This window comes from Podarcis bocagei, assembly GCF_964188305.1.
Source record: "Podarcis bocagei genome assembly, chromosome: 17".
NCBI lineage: Eukaryota > Metazoa > Chordata > Lepidosauria > Squamata > Lacertidae > Podarcis > Podarcis bocagei.
Genome location: NC_138143.1, coordinates 41,012,903 through 41,028,781, shown reverse-complemented (window position 1 = coordinate 41,028,781; position 15,879 = coordinate 41,012,903). Strand labels below are relative to the sequence as shown.

Here is a 15,879-nt window from a genome sequence, read left to right as displayed (position 1 = left end):
ATGATGGGAGTTGTGGTCCCAAAACATCTGGAGGGCCGAGTTTGTCTATGCCTGGTTTAGAGTTTCCCTGTTGAATTGAGGCTTCCGCTTTTAGTTTTCGAACGTTTCGGAAGTCAAACAGTCTTCCAGAACAGATTACGTTCGAAAACCGAGGTTCCGCTGTATCTCTGTTGTGAAACATACTGCCAGGCAGGGCTGCCTCCAACTAAGGCATGGATATTATGGTAAGGGAAAATCCCGTTCCAAGCCTCAACCCTTGTCAGTCTTGGGAAATGACTTTGTGACAAAGCACGGACGATACCGTGACAACCTTTCTATTTCATCAGGTCAATTTCACATTGAAGCTCAGAGTCTTGTGCTGAGGGGATGCCTTCATCTTACCTGCCTGCTTTAGTGATGATCATTTCTGTGCCAATATCATGGAACCTTTTCCAGAGGTCAGCACACTGCAATTCCACCTGGATCTCCTCCATGGATGAGGTAGGAGATGGTTGAGAGACGGGGCCGCTGGATGTGAGGTCAGAGTGCGTGTCAAAAGAGCAGGATGTCCTCTCAGCCAATGCTTCCGTGTCTGAACCCGTACTCTGCTCTGAATCTAAACAAATGAGAGAGGACACCAGATCAAACTATCAGTTTCTAAAATTCCCCACAGAAGGAAGGCATAAAGAAAAGTCAGCATAATGATTTTTTAAATAAATAAAATAAAGAAAGACGAGTGAAACGGCATCTCTTTTATTATATGCATGCTATTGTTGTGATTTACAATCTGGTTTCTGGTTTTCTATTCCTAACATGACATCTGGAATTTTCGTTAAGTTTTAAAGCAGCTGTATGAAATTGCCCACAATATAAAATATAAATAGCAAGAAATGTATTCAGGATGCACAATAATGGAGCACTCCAACTGGAGATGGGAGGAAAAGAAAGAAAGAAAATTCACTCAACACCAGAGAAATAATGTTCTGGTTACTCATATGTCCTGCCACATATGTTGCTCTTGCAGTTAGGTATTTTTAGACAAGACGCTTGTTTTTCTTCTTTTTAGTATCTTAGAAATAATGGGTGTTGCTTTTGGTTTTGGGTTTTTTTTGGCAGAGCTTTCTTTGCAAATATATGTTATTTGTTCCTCTATTATAATTTCTGGAACAATGATTTTTTTTTCCTTGAGAAAATAACCACATTGCACTAAAGCTGCAGGAGGAAGGATGGCGAACATATGGGAAGAATTATTGGGAAAGTAATTGGTATTTCAAGGGACACCTAGATTTTTGCAGGGGTCTTGGGATATAAAAGTCTGGCTAACAAAGGAGGGGGAAACAGAACAATGGGGCTGAACGAAAGAAATGGCTTGTGCCAAACCATTTTCAAAAACTGCTCTGCAAACACCGAATGTTTGTGGAGGCCATGGCCATGTTGTGAATATTTCCATGGCCTTCTGAGGTTTGGTGAGCTGGAAGGCAGCACAGCGCCCTCTTGGTCGTGGCCCCCTGGTTGGTAAATCCCTTTTCCAGAGATGCCCAGCTGCTTCCCTCTATTAAGGCTTCCAAGTGAGCCATAAGAGATAGTTTTATTTTGCCAAGCATTTGGCGTAATGTGACTCTCTCTCTCTCCACAATGTTATTGGATTCCATTATAGTGCTATTGGCTACTTCTTGATGTGATCTTTTCCACATTTGTCTTGCAGTTTCCTTTTTTATTATTGTGAGTTGCCTTGTGAACCGAAAGGTGGAGTACATTGTTTTATACTTGTAAACTGTGCTGAAAGTATTATTGGATGGTATACAAGTATAATATATAAAATAGGATATGCTCTAAGCAATATCACTGGCCACTCCCTAGGATATTCATTTTGATAAAACGTTAAGCCTCCAGTCCTTTTACTTATAAATAAAAACAGGCAAGCAGTATTCAGTTTTCTTTCCTTTTATTGGTCACTATAACAAGAATACAAATATACAAGCAACCAAAATGCATGACTCTAATACAGAATATATTGGAGTCACAAGTGCAGGAAATGTAAGCAGTTCATACCAATTGAAAGATTCCCAGGGATGAGAGAATATTACTTGGCTTTTATATAGAGTGTTCAAAACACTTCACAAAGAATGCAAAAAATGAGAAGCTAGTTTTCAAAATAATAATAATAATATTATAATAATTTATTATTTGTACCCCGCCCATCTGGCTGGGTTTCCCCAGCCACTCTGGGCGGCTTCCACAAAGGCCAAAAATACACTAAGATGTCACACACTAAAAACTTCCCCAAAAGTGAAATTGACATGTTTAATCAGAGAAAAGTCATTTTCTTTAACATTTGTTAAAGACTGGAAAGCTCACATAGACTTTTTGCATGAAAAAGAAAAAGAAATGATGATATATGGATTTGAGGATTGAAGATAATGTTTGTTTATAGAAAGTGAATATTGTTTTTATATAGTGGACAAATGAAGAATAGGAAGTTCTTTATTTTCCCAATCTTATTTTTCTATGTTTCTCTTTTAACCTCTTTTCTACTCTTCATTCTTTCTTCCTCTTTCTCTATTTTTTCTCTCCCTCCCTCCCTTTTTGTGTATTTATTGTATCTAGATAAAAGGCTTGGTTTGGTTTTTTAAAAGGGGAAAGATATTAAGTGTCAGAGCTGCTTGAAGATCCTAGCTCACAGAGGATCACGCTAGCCAGCGATCATTAAGTAAAAGTCTTTATTGAATTGCAGTTTCCATTCTCACGCTGCTGCGCGCAACTCTACGTCTAGTAGCTAGATCGGCGAAGCTCCGTCTGAGTCTCCGCCCCTTGTGCACCAACTTAATATCCTAGCCCTGCCCCACCTTTTCCGCCTGACTGTCCTCCTCTGGGTCCCTCTACCCCCCGGGGTTTCTTCCTTCCTGGATTCTTCTGACGCTGACCCGGACCCTCCTGCCTCCTTGCGCCGGGCTTTAGGACCTGGTTCCCTTTCCGGGCTGCTTACTGCGCCGCCTTCCTCTGCATTTGAACTTGGCGCGCGCGCCCAACCTTCCACTTTCCTCTTAACCATTTCTTCACTCCCCGATGGAGGTGTGGCCACTCCTGACTCATGCCCTCCCTCCTGTGGTGAGCTGCCAGCGCTTGCCCCCTGGCTCCCTTCTTCTTCCCTGCTCCCTGGCGGTGACGCTGGTCCCGATTTCCAACTGCTCTCCCCTGAGTCCCCTCTGGCTCTATCTTCCTGGGGTGCCCCCCTAGACTCCCCCCTTGCCCTGGCCACTGGTGCTCCTTTCTGTGAATCCTCTGATTCACTGGAAAGACTAGGAGATCTCGGGTCGTCGTCATCACTCATCTTTTCTTCTGCCTCCTCCCCTTCGCTCTCTGTTTCCTCCCTTGGCCTTGCCTCTGCTCCTAAACCCCTGACATCCATCCCCCCCTCGAAGCCCCCCATTCCCCCCTCCCCTCCTTCCGGTGCTGGAGCTGGGTGCTGCTGTTGCAAAGGGACGAACGTCGGATATCGTTCGCTTCCCGTGGCAGGCCTCCATCCGAAGTCTCGCGGGTCTTCCTCCCTGCTCTCGTCGACGACGGTCACCTCCGCTTCCATCTCTGTGCCGCCGTGCTCGAAACCAGAGTCGTCCCCGAAAACGTCCATGTCCGTTTCTCCCTCACTTCCTCCTAGCGGCGTTGCTCGTCCTGGGCCTTCCAGCCACCTTCTGCGGAACTGCTCCTCTGGTCTATCGTCCCACCAATACGAGGGTTCTGATGCAGATCCCGAGGGTGACCCCTCCGGGGAACGGACGTCTTGTGTCGGGTCCTCTTCCGAGTCGAACCCCCGGAAAGTGCTGGCCGAAAGCGTGGGCGTGAAAAGCCAGTCGTCGAAAAAGTCTGCTGGCATAGGTCTATGTGGGAAGAGGGCATGAAACTCGTCTTTGAGTAGAGGTTCGTCCAAGGCGTAGCCCGGCACCCAGCTGTTCGCACTGGCCGGGGTGCCCTCCTTGGCGAGAAAGTATTCTACCCCCTCTTCCCCCCATCTGGAGTCCAAAATCTCCGTGACTTCGTTGATGCGCTCCTTCTGTGCCACTCCCGCGTGCCCTGTTCTGTCTCTGACCGGACTCGGCGCCGTTCCGGGTTCCTGGAACCTGTGCGGTGCCTTGTAGGGAGTGAGCACCGATCTGTGGAACACCGGATGCATTCTGGAACCCTCCGGAAGTGCCAGTCTGAAAGCTACCGGGTTGACCTGCTCTTCGACTTGGTAGGGCCCCAGTTGTTTATGCCCTAGTTTCTTCTTGGCCAACGACCTGGCCGGCACTGCGTGGGCTGCTAACCAGACCCAGTCTCCCACGTGGAGCTCTTCGCCAACCCTTCTGTGTCTGTCCGCTTGTACCTTGTATGCGTGTTTGGCCAGCTCCAGGTGGCGCCTCAGCTGATCGTGGACTTCCTGCAGCTCCGACGCGAACGCATCTGCCGTCTGCAGCTCCCCCTCCCCCATTCTTTCCAGTCCCGGGAAGGTTCTGGGGTGCCTCCCGTTGTTGGCGAAGAACGGCGTGACCCCCGTGGACACGTGCTTCGTGTTGTTGTAGGCGAACTCGGCAAGCGGCAGGTAATCCACCCACGTCGCAGGCTGTTGATTCGCATAGCATCTCAGGTACTGCTGCATGATGGCATTGACCCGCTCCGCTTGCCCGTTGGTCTGCGGGTGTCTCGCCGACGCCAGGTTGATCTTGACGTTTAGGAAGCCCATCAGCTTCTGCCAGAAATTCGAGATGAACTGCCGCCCGCGGTCGGACAGAATAGACCGTGGCAGACCGTGAACCTTGAACACGTGGTCTATGAACAGTTTGGCGGTTTGCTCCGCCGTGGCCACCTTAGCACACGGAACGAAATGGGCCATCTTGGAAAACAGGTCCACCACCACCAGCACTGCCGTCTTGCCCCTCGAGCTGGGCAGATCTGTGACAAAGTCCAGAGCCACCCTTTCCCAAGGTTCGACCGGAGTTTGCAGCGGTTCCAACAGTCCGGCCGGCGGTCTGTGCACTGGTTTGGCCCTCTGGCAGGTGTCACACCTCGCCACGTAGTCTGCGACCTCCCCTCTCATTCCAGGCCACCAGAAATCCCTGGCTACTAATTCCACCGTCTTCTCCTTGCCAAAGTGCCCGGCCGTGGGCGCGTCGTGCAGCTGCTGCAGCACCTTGGCGCGAAGGTCGTCTCCCGGCACGTAGATGGCCCCTTTACGGATGAGCAATCCATCTCGTAGCTGGAAACCGTCGGCCACAGCCTTGCCCCTTTGCACCTCTGCCATCTTTGCTTGCGCGAAGGAGTCATCCTGCAACGCTCGTCGCACCGCCTCCAGGTCCACGGTGGCCGCGGCGCACGCCCATACTGTAGGTGCGAAGATGTGCATGGCTGCTGCTGGCGTTGCGTCCTCCAGATACTGTGGCTTACGGGAGAGGGCGTCCGCCATGATGTTAGTGTCCCCCGGGACATACTCTATGCGGAAGTCGAAGTTCGCAAAAAACTCAGCCCAGCGTATCTGCCTCTGGTTTAGGAACTGTGCCGTGCGCCAGTGCTCCAGATTCTTGTGGTCCGTGCAAACCTGCACCGTGTGCTTGGCGCCGATCAGGAAGTGCCTCCACGCTTTGAACGCTGCATGAATGGCCAGCAACTCCCTGTCCCAGATGGTGTAGTTCTGCTCGGACTTGCTGAGCTTCCTGGAGTAAAACGCTCCTGGTCGCCACACCCCCTGCTGGTCCTTTTGCAGCAGGACCGCCCCCACGGCTCTGTCCGAGGCGTCTGTCTCCACCCTCATCGGCCTGCTGGGGTTGACGTGAAGCAGCTGCTCTTCCGACGCGAAGAGACGCTTGAGTGCCTGAAAGGACTGCTCCGCCTCCTCTGTCCAAACGAACTTCTTTTTCTTGGAGCTCAGCGTGTCTGTGATGGCCGCTGTCTGCATAGCGAAGCCCTTGATAAACTTGCGATAGAAGTTCGCAAAGCCGACAAACCTTTGGACCTCTTTCCGGTTGCGTGGGCTCTTCCAGTCCAATACCGCTCGAACCTTGGCGCTGTCCATGGCGAGCCCCTTGTCAGACAACTTGTAGCCCAGAAAATCCACCTCCGTCACGTCGAATTGGCACTTCTCCAGCTTGGCGTAGAGCCTATGTTGCTTTAGTCTGGTCAGCACTTCCTTGACGTGCCTGTCATGCTCCTGCTGCGATTCTGAAAAGATCAGGATGTCATCTAAGAAACAGACGCACGTCTTGTAGAGAAGTCCCGCCAACACGTGATGCATGAAAGCTTGAAAAACGTGGGAGCCATTTTGCAGTCCAAAAGGCATAACTCTGTATTCGTAGGTACCCAGTGGCGTGAACATGGCCGTCTTCCACTCATCTCCCTCCCGCATGCGAATGAGGTTGTACGCCCCTCGCAGGTCTAATTTGGTGAACACTTTTCCCTTCCGCACCTTCGCCAGGAGGTCGTCGATTCGGGGCATGGGGAAGTCCGACGGCTTGGTCACACTGTTTAAAATGCGATAGTCCACGACCAGTCTTTTTTGGGGCGTGTCTCGCTTTTTAACAAAGAATACAGGACTGCCCCCCGCTGCCTTGGACTCTCGGATGAAACCGCGCTCCAAATTATGATCAATGAACTCTTTGAGTTCCTGCAGCTCGTCCTCCGACATGGAATACAGTTTCCCTTTAGGCAGCGCCGCCCCCGGCAGCAGGTCAATTTTGCAGTCATATGGTCTGTGAGGGGGTAGCCTGTCCGCCTCCTTCTCGCAGAAAACTTCCAAAAATTCTGCGTACTTGTGGGGAATCGCTTGCAGCGTGCCTAGCAGCAGCTGTGACTCCTCTTCCTCTCCTTCCTGCCGGTGCACGATGCAGTGTTCAGCACAAAAGGAAGAGCCGAAGACCAGCTGCCTCTGGTACCAAGCCAGCGTTGGGCTGTGCTTGTCCAGCCAACTCATTCCCAATACAATGGGCGTATCCGATAGTTGAGTGACATTGAAGCTGATGATTTCTTTGTGATTCCCAAGTCGCATCGCCATTGGCGGCGTCTGCTTCACCACTTGCCCCCCTAGCAACTCCCTGCCATCCACCGTGACAACCTGCAGGGGCAGCGTGGCCGGCAGCAACTGTATAGCGTGCTTGTCGACAAAGTCCTGCCCTATAAAGTCCGCGTTGCTGCCCGAGTCCACTGTGATGGGCACGTCCATGGTGATTCCATTGGGCAGCTGGAGAGATGCGGTGAGCCTCACCACTGGTTTGGGCGGGAGGGGGTTCACGGGCTGTAAAATCTCTGGGGACTGCTGCACTAACACGTCTGGCTGGGCCCCAGGGCCTCTTCCTCCAGCCAGACTGCTTCGTTTCCCTGCTGTGTTCCTCCGTGCTGCGTTGCTGCAGTCACCATTGCCGAGGCTGCAGTGAGCTTGTGGAGCCTCTGGGGACACTCTTTCGCCATATGCCCTGCCTCCTCACAGACGTAACACTTCCTGTTCCCTCTAGGAGGCTTCGCTTTCACTGCTGCCGGTGCTAGGGCTCTGGTTGCTGACTGAGCCCTTGCACCTCCAACCTCCATAGGTTCGGCTCCTCCTCCTGGCGGAGGCGTGGATTGCGTCCGCGCTGCTTCTCTGGGAAGGAAGGAGGGGCCCCTGGCTGGTTCGCGCCCTCCACGCCCTTCGTCCCTGCTCCACGGGCGTTCTTCCAGCCTCACCCCCACTGCCAGTGCCCTCTGAACGACCTCCTGGGTGGTTCGGGGTCTCTCCCCCCTCGCGATCTCATCTTTAATCGAGCTGTGCAACCCCTCCCAAAAGAGGTCTCTTACAGGGGCCGAATCTCTGTCCCATTCCAGGGCACTGACCAAGGCGAAAAAGCGGGCATGGTACTGCCTGACGCTGGCCCTCCCTTGTCTTAGCCCATGCACCTCCTTCCGGGCAAGATCCACGTCAATGCTTGATAAAAAACACCCATCCATCGCTTTAATAAAGGCATCTGCATTCTGGAGCGCCGGATCCTTATCTCTCCATAAATTGCGTAGCCATGCTTTAGCATCCCCATGCAAATGAGACATGATGAATCCCACTCTCTCTTGCTCATCTCTAAAGTCTTTATGCAGCAGTTGCAGTGCGCACAGTACGTCTGCTCTAAAGTTGGGATACTGTTGCAGGTTCCCATCGAAGTGAGAGACCAGCCCGCCAGTTCGTCTCGCCAACCCAATTCCCTCCTGCCGGGGTGTCTGCTTTGTCAGCACGTCTAACCTGACCTGGAGATCCCTGCAGGCGGCAGCTGCCTCCTCCTCTCTCTTCCTGGATGCGAGAGCCTCGGCATTCAGTTGTGCCACTGCTTTTCTGAGTTCCTCTATCTGCTGCTCAGCCGTCATGTCGTCTGCCGTTCGTGAGCTCGCTAGTGGGCACCTGCTTCTCTCCCCTCCTCGAGGTTGTAGATGCCCACAATATGGCGAGACGGAGCTTACTGTCAGAGCTGCTTGAAGATCCTAGCTCACAGAGGATCACGCTAGCCAGCGATCATTAAGTAAAAGTCTTTATTGAATTGCAGTTTCCATTCTCACGCTGCTGCGCGCAACTCTACGTCTAGTAGCTAGATCGGCGAAGCTCCGTCTGAGTCTCCGCCCCTTGTGCACCAACTTAATATCCTAGCCCCGCCCCACCTTTTCCGCCTGACTGTCCTCCTCTGGGTCCCTCTACCCCCCGGGGTTTCTTCCTTCCTGGATTCTTCTGACGCTGACCCGGACCCTCCTGCCTCCTTGCGCCGGGCTTTAGGACCTGGTTCCCTTTCCGGGCTGCTTACTGCGCCGCCTTCCTCTGCATTTGAACTTGGCGCGCGCACCCAACCTTCCACTTTCCTCTTAACCGTTTCTTCGCTCCCCGATGGAGGTGTGGCCACTCCTGACTCATGCCCTCCCTCCTGTGGTGAGCTGCCAGCGCTTGCCCCCTGGCTCCCTTCTTCTTCCCTGCTCCCTGGCGGTGACGCTGGTCCCGATTTCCAACTGCTCTCCCCTGAGTCCCCTCTGGCTCTATCTTCCTGGGGTGCCCCCCTAGACTCCCCCCTTGCCCTGGCCACTGGTGCTCCTTTCTGTGAATCCTCTGATTCACTGGAAAGACTAGGAGATCTCGGGTCGTCGTCATCACTCATCTTTTCTTCTGCCTCCTCCCCTTCGCTCTCTGTTTCCTCCCTTGGCCTTGCCTCTGCTCCTAAACCCCTGACATTAAGTTTTGTATTTTTCTCTATAAACCTTAATTTAAAAAATTATTATTATTTAAAAAGGAAGATGTCCCAAGGATTAGAGTGGGCCTTACTTCCAAAGAATAGTACTTGTCTTTTATATAGAGCAGGGATGTCCAACCAGTAGATCGCAATCTACCGGTAGATCCTTATCATGTACAAAAAGTTATGGAGGGAAAGCTAAAAAAAACCTCGGTGCAATCCTCCCCCCAGAAAGCTCAACAATGCAATCCACCCACCCCCCGCACGCTCCTCCCCCCTCCAAAGACAATGGGTAGATCACTGCCAGTTTTTTTATACTGGGAGTAGATCACAGTCTCTTGGGAGTTGGTCATGCCTGACATAGAGCATTCAAAACACTTCACAAAGAATGCAAAAAGGTAGAAGCTAGTTCTCAAAAGTGACACCCGTTAATGTTTATTGTACCTCAGCACATTTCGGAACTAAAGTTTCTTCCTGAGGAGCAAGCCTAGACTTCTTTCTTTTTTAAAATATATTTTTATTAATTTTTACATAAAATTTCCCCCCAAAAAATACAACGTATTTTCTCATCTTATTCAGTGTTTTGGACTTCCATCAATCACATCTGAAGATTTTTCAACCTTTATCACTTAATCTGCATTTCATTAATTTCACTATTACTTTTAATAGTCCTTCACTAATAGTTCTCTTCGTACTTTTCTCTGCAATATTTCACATAGTCCTCCTTACAAAACTTCTTGCAATCCTACTAGCGTGATCTGTTGATTACAATTGCTTTTCAGATAGTTCACATATTTACTCCAGTCCTCTGAGAATCTCTGATCCTGCAGGTTTCAAATCCTTCCTGTCATCTTGTCTAATTCTGCACAGTCCATAAGCCTAGACTTTCTGAAGCAGATCCCACAAACTCTGCATGTTGCCCATCTGGCTCCAAAAGGAGCCTGCTTCAGAAGCTCAAAGTCTGCATTTGAAGAAAGAAACCTACAATAAACCTCCATCGCTGGCACTTTGGAGATCTGGTGGCTCTCTTTTTGCATTCTGTTGGGTTTCTGTGCCACCCACCCGACTTGTTTGGATTGTCAAAACACTTCAGATAGCTTATAAGGCAATAGCTTGGGCTGGTAGGTCAGGATTATTGTGAATGGAGAGTAAGACGGAGAGGTTATAGCCTGCCTAATGCCAGCCTTACAAGTTCATGGGAGAATGAATGGAGTTTCCGCTGGGGATTCCCTCATTTGTAGCTTAATCTCTTAGGCACTGTGCCAGCGCAGCTATAATGTGCTCAAGACTGCCATGATTCAGCCACATCTAATTTATCAAATAGTTTTCATTTGTAACAGCAGCTTTCCGTAGTAAACCTATGATCAGAGAAGACTGAACGAGAGACAGGCAGACATGGGTGTGACTGAAATATACTACACAGTTGTTTGCTTAAAAACTGCTATCAAAAGCTGTTTCTAAGTCATGGGGTTCGAGAAGGCAAAATGAATTTTTTTGTCATTTGACAGAAAATGTTCTGCTGATGAAACATCACCTAATTATTCTGGATTTTTAAGCAACCTCTCTGCCTAAGAAAGAATGGACTCCTATATTGTTTCTCATGAGAAAAGGAATTCAACAAATGATTTCTGTCAGTTGGGTCAAAGACATAGATTTCCCTCTATATAGGCTGTTCTAATGTGTACGTTATGCATTCTAACACTTTTAGGCTCCTATAGATGCATGAACCCGTGCAGTATTAGGGCAAAGCCCACGGCACTTCATGTGTTAAATTTACACTGAATTCCCAATGCAAACCTGCATCCAAAATAAGGGCACAATCCCTCCACACAGAATTAAATGCACACAGATGTCAATCCCCATAGGAAGTCAACTGAGCCTTTCCCACCCTCCCACTTTGCCAGCCCTCAGCTGGGCACATATGTTGAGCACACTGCAGTATGCCTCACAACAGGTGTCCAGTGGCACAGAGCATGTTTCTCCCTTGCCAAAAGTCCCTCTTGGGGGAAGGGTGGTTTCAAAGTCTTCAGTGGAACTGAAGGCATCTCTTCGGAGAGGCTTCGCAGCGTGCCATTTACAGCTGCCAAAAACCAGTTCAATCAATAAGTGAAAGCTCAAAAAAAGCAAAAAAAACCCTACAGATGAACTGAAAGTTGGCTCCTGCACTTTGGTATCTGTCCTATCAACCAAACCCTGGCTCTACCAATAGGCCAGCCTTCCACCAACCTGGTTTTTTCCAGATCTTTTGGACTACAGTTCCCATCAGCCTCAGCCAGCATAGTCATATTGGTTGGGGCTGGTGGAAGCTGTGGTTCAAAGCATTTGGAAGAGACTACGTTGTGGAAGGTTGATTGCTTCTCCTGCTTCCACCTCCATCATCTGCCAAAGACAAGGATGGAGATAAGATTAATTCTGTGGCCTGGCATTTGGCAACTTAATGTTTCCATAAAGGAAATGAGGGAACTTCCCTCAACTTGTCATTATTTTCCACTCTTATGATGGTTTGACAGATGCCAACAATTCCAGCAGCAATTATAAAGGTTCCATAATGGTAAGGAGGAAAGCCTACTGAAAGCATTACAACTGCACACAACTTTAATTTCCCATTATCCCTTCCTGTGCTCTCCTGCATCTCATCTTTGCCTAGATAGTCAGCCTTCGGGCAAGGGCTTTTTATTAATTGATTTTAGGATTTATCTTTTGCTTTTCAGCTCAAATGAGCATTCAAAGTGGATAATAATATGGCCAACAAGGAGAAAAACCAAACCCCATTAAAACACCCCAAAGCAAAAGGCAAATGGAATCAGCAGCATTATCTTAACTGCAGGAAGACTGGTGCAAAGCCAGCAGAACTCTCAAAATTATGAAGACTAAAAGCCTGGCTCAAAAGAAAAAATCTTAGTAAATGATTCAAGAATCTGAAGATCTAGAAGATCTTGAGTGGGAATGAATCCTATCAATGCAAGACCAAAACAGAAAATGGCTCTATGGTTGAGGGCGATCTGGCTTCTGCAAGAGGAGTCATCCAAGGGAGGGAGCGGCTGCACGTCTCTCCACCAGCTGCTAGCCAGCCAGTCTTTTCCACTCAGGTACTTAAAGCAAGTCCCTCAGTGATGCACCGGGATTGAGTAATACAGAAGAGCACAGGAGCCTCTCGTTCTCCAAGTCTGCCAGATGTCAAGGAGCTGTCAAGTGAGCCCAGGTCAAGCACAGGGCAGGGAAGCATGGGAGACATGGAACACAATTAGCTTTTCATTAACAGAAAATAACAACATAGTAGGTCCTCTTTTGATTCCTCCCAAGAGGACAAAGGCTGTGTTGAGGGCGCAAGCTCTGGGCCTGTATGGCCCATTGCTCAGCAACGTTCAGGACACTTCTTGAGTAGAGTGTCAGAGGGAAAGGAGAGCCAGCAGGACTGGGATAGTCCTGCTGCTGTTTAGCAGGGTCAACTTCTGACTTCTCTCTGTCTGAGTCTTCACTCATACTGTGACTCTCAGCCTCGAACCCTGTCCTGGAAGACCACCTCCTCTTGACCCTGCTTGACTGCTCAACCCCCCTGCTTCTAGCACCTCCCAGCTCGCCCCTTCCCCAGACTGCTCTTCTGTGTCCCACCACCATGATCCAGTCTCTAAGCCATCATCTTCTGTGCCCTCCCTGAGGGGATCTTGGGCAAGTGGCTCCCACCAGTCTTCCTCATCCAACCAGCCCCTGTATCAGAAATTTGTTGTTTAGTCGTCTTAGTGGTGTTCAACTCTCCATGACCCCATGAACCAGAGCATGCCTTGGAAACTCTCACTTTCTTCTCAAAGCTTCTCCATGGAGTTTTCTTGGCAAAATACTGGAGTGGTTTGCCAGTTCCTTCTCCAGATGGATCACGTTTAGTCTAGATGTCAGAAATGAAAGGGTGTTAAAAGGCTGCTTTTGCTATGAAGAACCTTCCTTGGGACCTTTTATCATATGTGGTGGACTTGTAAGGTAATAAAAGCTTTCTGGGAGATGATATATAATGAAATGAAAAAAATGCTTAAAATAACCTTTGTTAAGAAACCAGAAGCTATTCTATTAGGAATTACAGGTGCCAACATTCCAAAGAAACAGAAAAGACTTTTTATGTACAGAACAACAGCCGCCCAGATGTTACTTGCCCAGAGATAGAAAGAAGACAAAGTCCTTACCAGAGAGGAATGGCAAACCACACTGATGGACTATGCGGAGATGGCAAAACTGACTGGAAAACTCAGAAATCAAGAGGATAATAACTAAAAGAATGGGAAATTTTTTACAAGTTGTTTAGGAGACCACTGTAAGTAGATAGAAACATTAGCAGGATTTTTATCTCACTTGTAATGTAACAATTCCCATGGATGATATGATTTGGTATAAAAATTGGAGTATGGAAGAATATGCAGTAATAAATGTTTAAAAGGCGACTCCATGGAGGAGATGGGAGTAAGTCTGGAGATTCGAAAGAATCTCTTTATATGGATATGTTTTTCGTTTTTTATTTGTGTATAACTTTGTATGTGTAAAACCAAATAAAAATGATTTCGAAAAAAGAAAAAGAAAATCCTGCTGCCATTTTATGTGGTTTTGATTGTTGTCTTTTATGTATCATACTTTCATTGTGTGTTTCTTTTGTATTAATATTGAGGTTGTTCACCACTTTTGGGGAAACCTTCGGGCTAAAATGCAATATAAGTTGTACCATACCACAGCTGGACGTCACAGATCTGCACATGGGGGGAGATGAGCCTTCAGCCATTCTGGGCTCAGGCCAGTCAAGGCTTTGCAAGTAAAAACCAGCACCACAAAATAAACTGGTAGCCAGTGAAGCTCCTACAGTATAACTGTTAAGGTACTGCTTGGACCTGATTTTTTAAACTCTACATACTTTATTTTAACCTGTGTACATATAATACATAGCAAAATGAAAACGACCTTTAAAAAAGGAGCAAACCAGTTCCTGCACCCACCACTGAGTGGTGAGTTCCCGTCCCCCCCCCCAGTGGAAATAAAGACACATGACACAATTATTTAAGGTAAATGGGCTAAATATGGCCACAACTTTACTGGTTACAAGTGATGAGCAGTATTGGCTTAGGCATTGGTCCTAACAGACTATCCGGCTTCAGCCAGTCCGCTTGAAGTCCGGGAAGGGTTAACCACCAGTAGGGGGAGTCCTGCTGATGCACATCAACTAGGAACTCCCCCGGGGTCACCGCTTGGGGGCGTGCCTTAGGCCTCACCTCCATAGGCTTCAAACAGGGCCACGCCCCCCGGAATCCTTTATCGCAGTGTTCCCCAACCTTGGGTCTCCAGCTGTTTTTGGACTACAACTCCCATCATCCCTCGCTAGCAAGACCAGTGGTCAAGGATGATGGGAATTGTAGTCCAAAAACAGCTGGAGACCCAAGGTTGGGGAACACTGCTTTATCGGACTACCCTTCAATATGCGGGGCAGGTGATGGCGCTTCCTCCCCTCTTCCATCTACAGAACAATACCAATACCACTGCCTAACCGCCAATACTAAGAAAGTTGTGACAATTTGCTATGAGGTAGGTGAAAACCAAGTGGCTGGTGCCAATTTGCCAAGTGGAAAAATTCATACGGGAAATCCCTGGCCGCGCCTGAGTTTAAATCGGGCGGGCCACGCCCCCAAGCCAGCCGATTGGCTGGCCAGGGGGTGATGCAACCGGGGATTCCCCCAATCGCGTGGGGGTTGCGCTCCAGCCTCCATGCGGATGGTGGGGCTGTGACGCCCGCAATCCTGCCTCCTCTGCAGGGCGGAAGTGGCTTTGAAGCAAGACACTTCCTTCATCTTCACTGAATTTGTCCAGCTTTCCCTGCTGCCACAGCAGGATTGCAGCTACTAGTGTAATTTAAAGGGGGTGGGTTGCTCTGAAAGTGTTGCATCTGTAGCCTGAACCCACAACTCACATGCTGACAAGACAATTGTGACAAGGCTTGTTCACCTCAACTACCAGCGCCTTCCCACCACACACACATGCCAAAAGCACAAAGGGATGCTCTCCCCACTCAGAGCACAACTTGGTGTTTGTTGCTTTGCAAGTTCTATTTGCAAAGATATTAGCCCCTACAGTTGCATTTCACATCACGGGGACATCACCATCTTACAAATCTAGCTGTTTCTCTCATGTCACACACAACAATGTATTAACAATGCCCTCGCATGACCTTCTACAAAATACTGCAATGCCTTGAAAGAGTTTCAAATTGCAGTCACAACAAGCTCCCTTTCAACTCTTCGACACAATGTTGTGTTTGTAAAGATATGTATTAAAAAATTGCCACTAGGGGAGTATCAAGATTCTGGACAACTGTTCTGAGCAACTACTGTTGGGAAGTTTTCTAACACTGAATCTGCTTGCATTAACACTTCTGTAGCACTCTGGATTCCCACCCACACCCCAAGTTAAAAGTTCATCCTCAATATGATTCTTCAGAGCCATCTTTTCTACAAGCTTGCCAGGAGATCAACGCAGTCCAGGAAAAGGCTTGCTGCAAGAGGCACAGGCGTGAGCCAGCTGAAAGACACATCTGCTCTGTTCTCTTACAAAGCTTCCTTTCCCCAACCATGAAATCTCAATGGAACTGAACAGACCTCGCAGGACAGGCTTTGCAGCACGCTGTGAGCAATTTACAGCTGCCAAATCCGTATCAATCAAATCCCAGGGGAGATTC

The 15,879-nt window shown here is 48.8% G+C and overlaps 1 protein-coding gene across 1 annotated transcript in view; it reads right to left on the bottom strand.

Annotated features, from left to right (window-relative positions):
• The window catches only part of TBX15 (T-box transcription factor 15), a 109,116-nt gene that overhangs the window by 54,582 nt on the left and 38,655 nt on the right, over nucleotides 1-15,879 (bottom strand). The window contains exon 2 of the mRNA XM_081176538.1: nucleotides 382-595. Within this exon, the coding sequence (XP_081032664.1) occupies nucleotides 382-595 (214 nt within the window). The remainder of the gene's footprint in view (nucleotides 1-381; nucleotides 596-15,879) is intronic.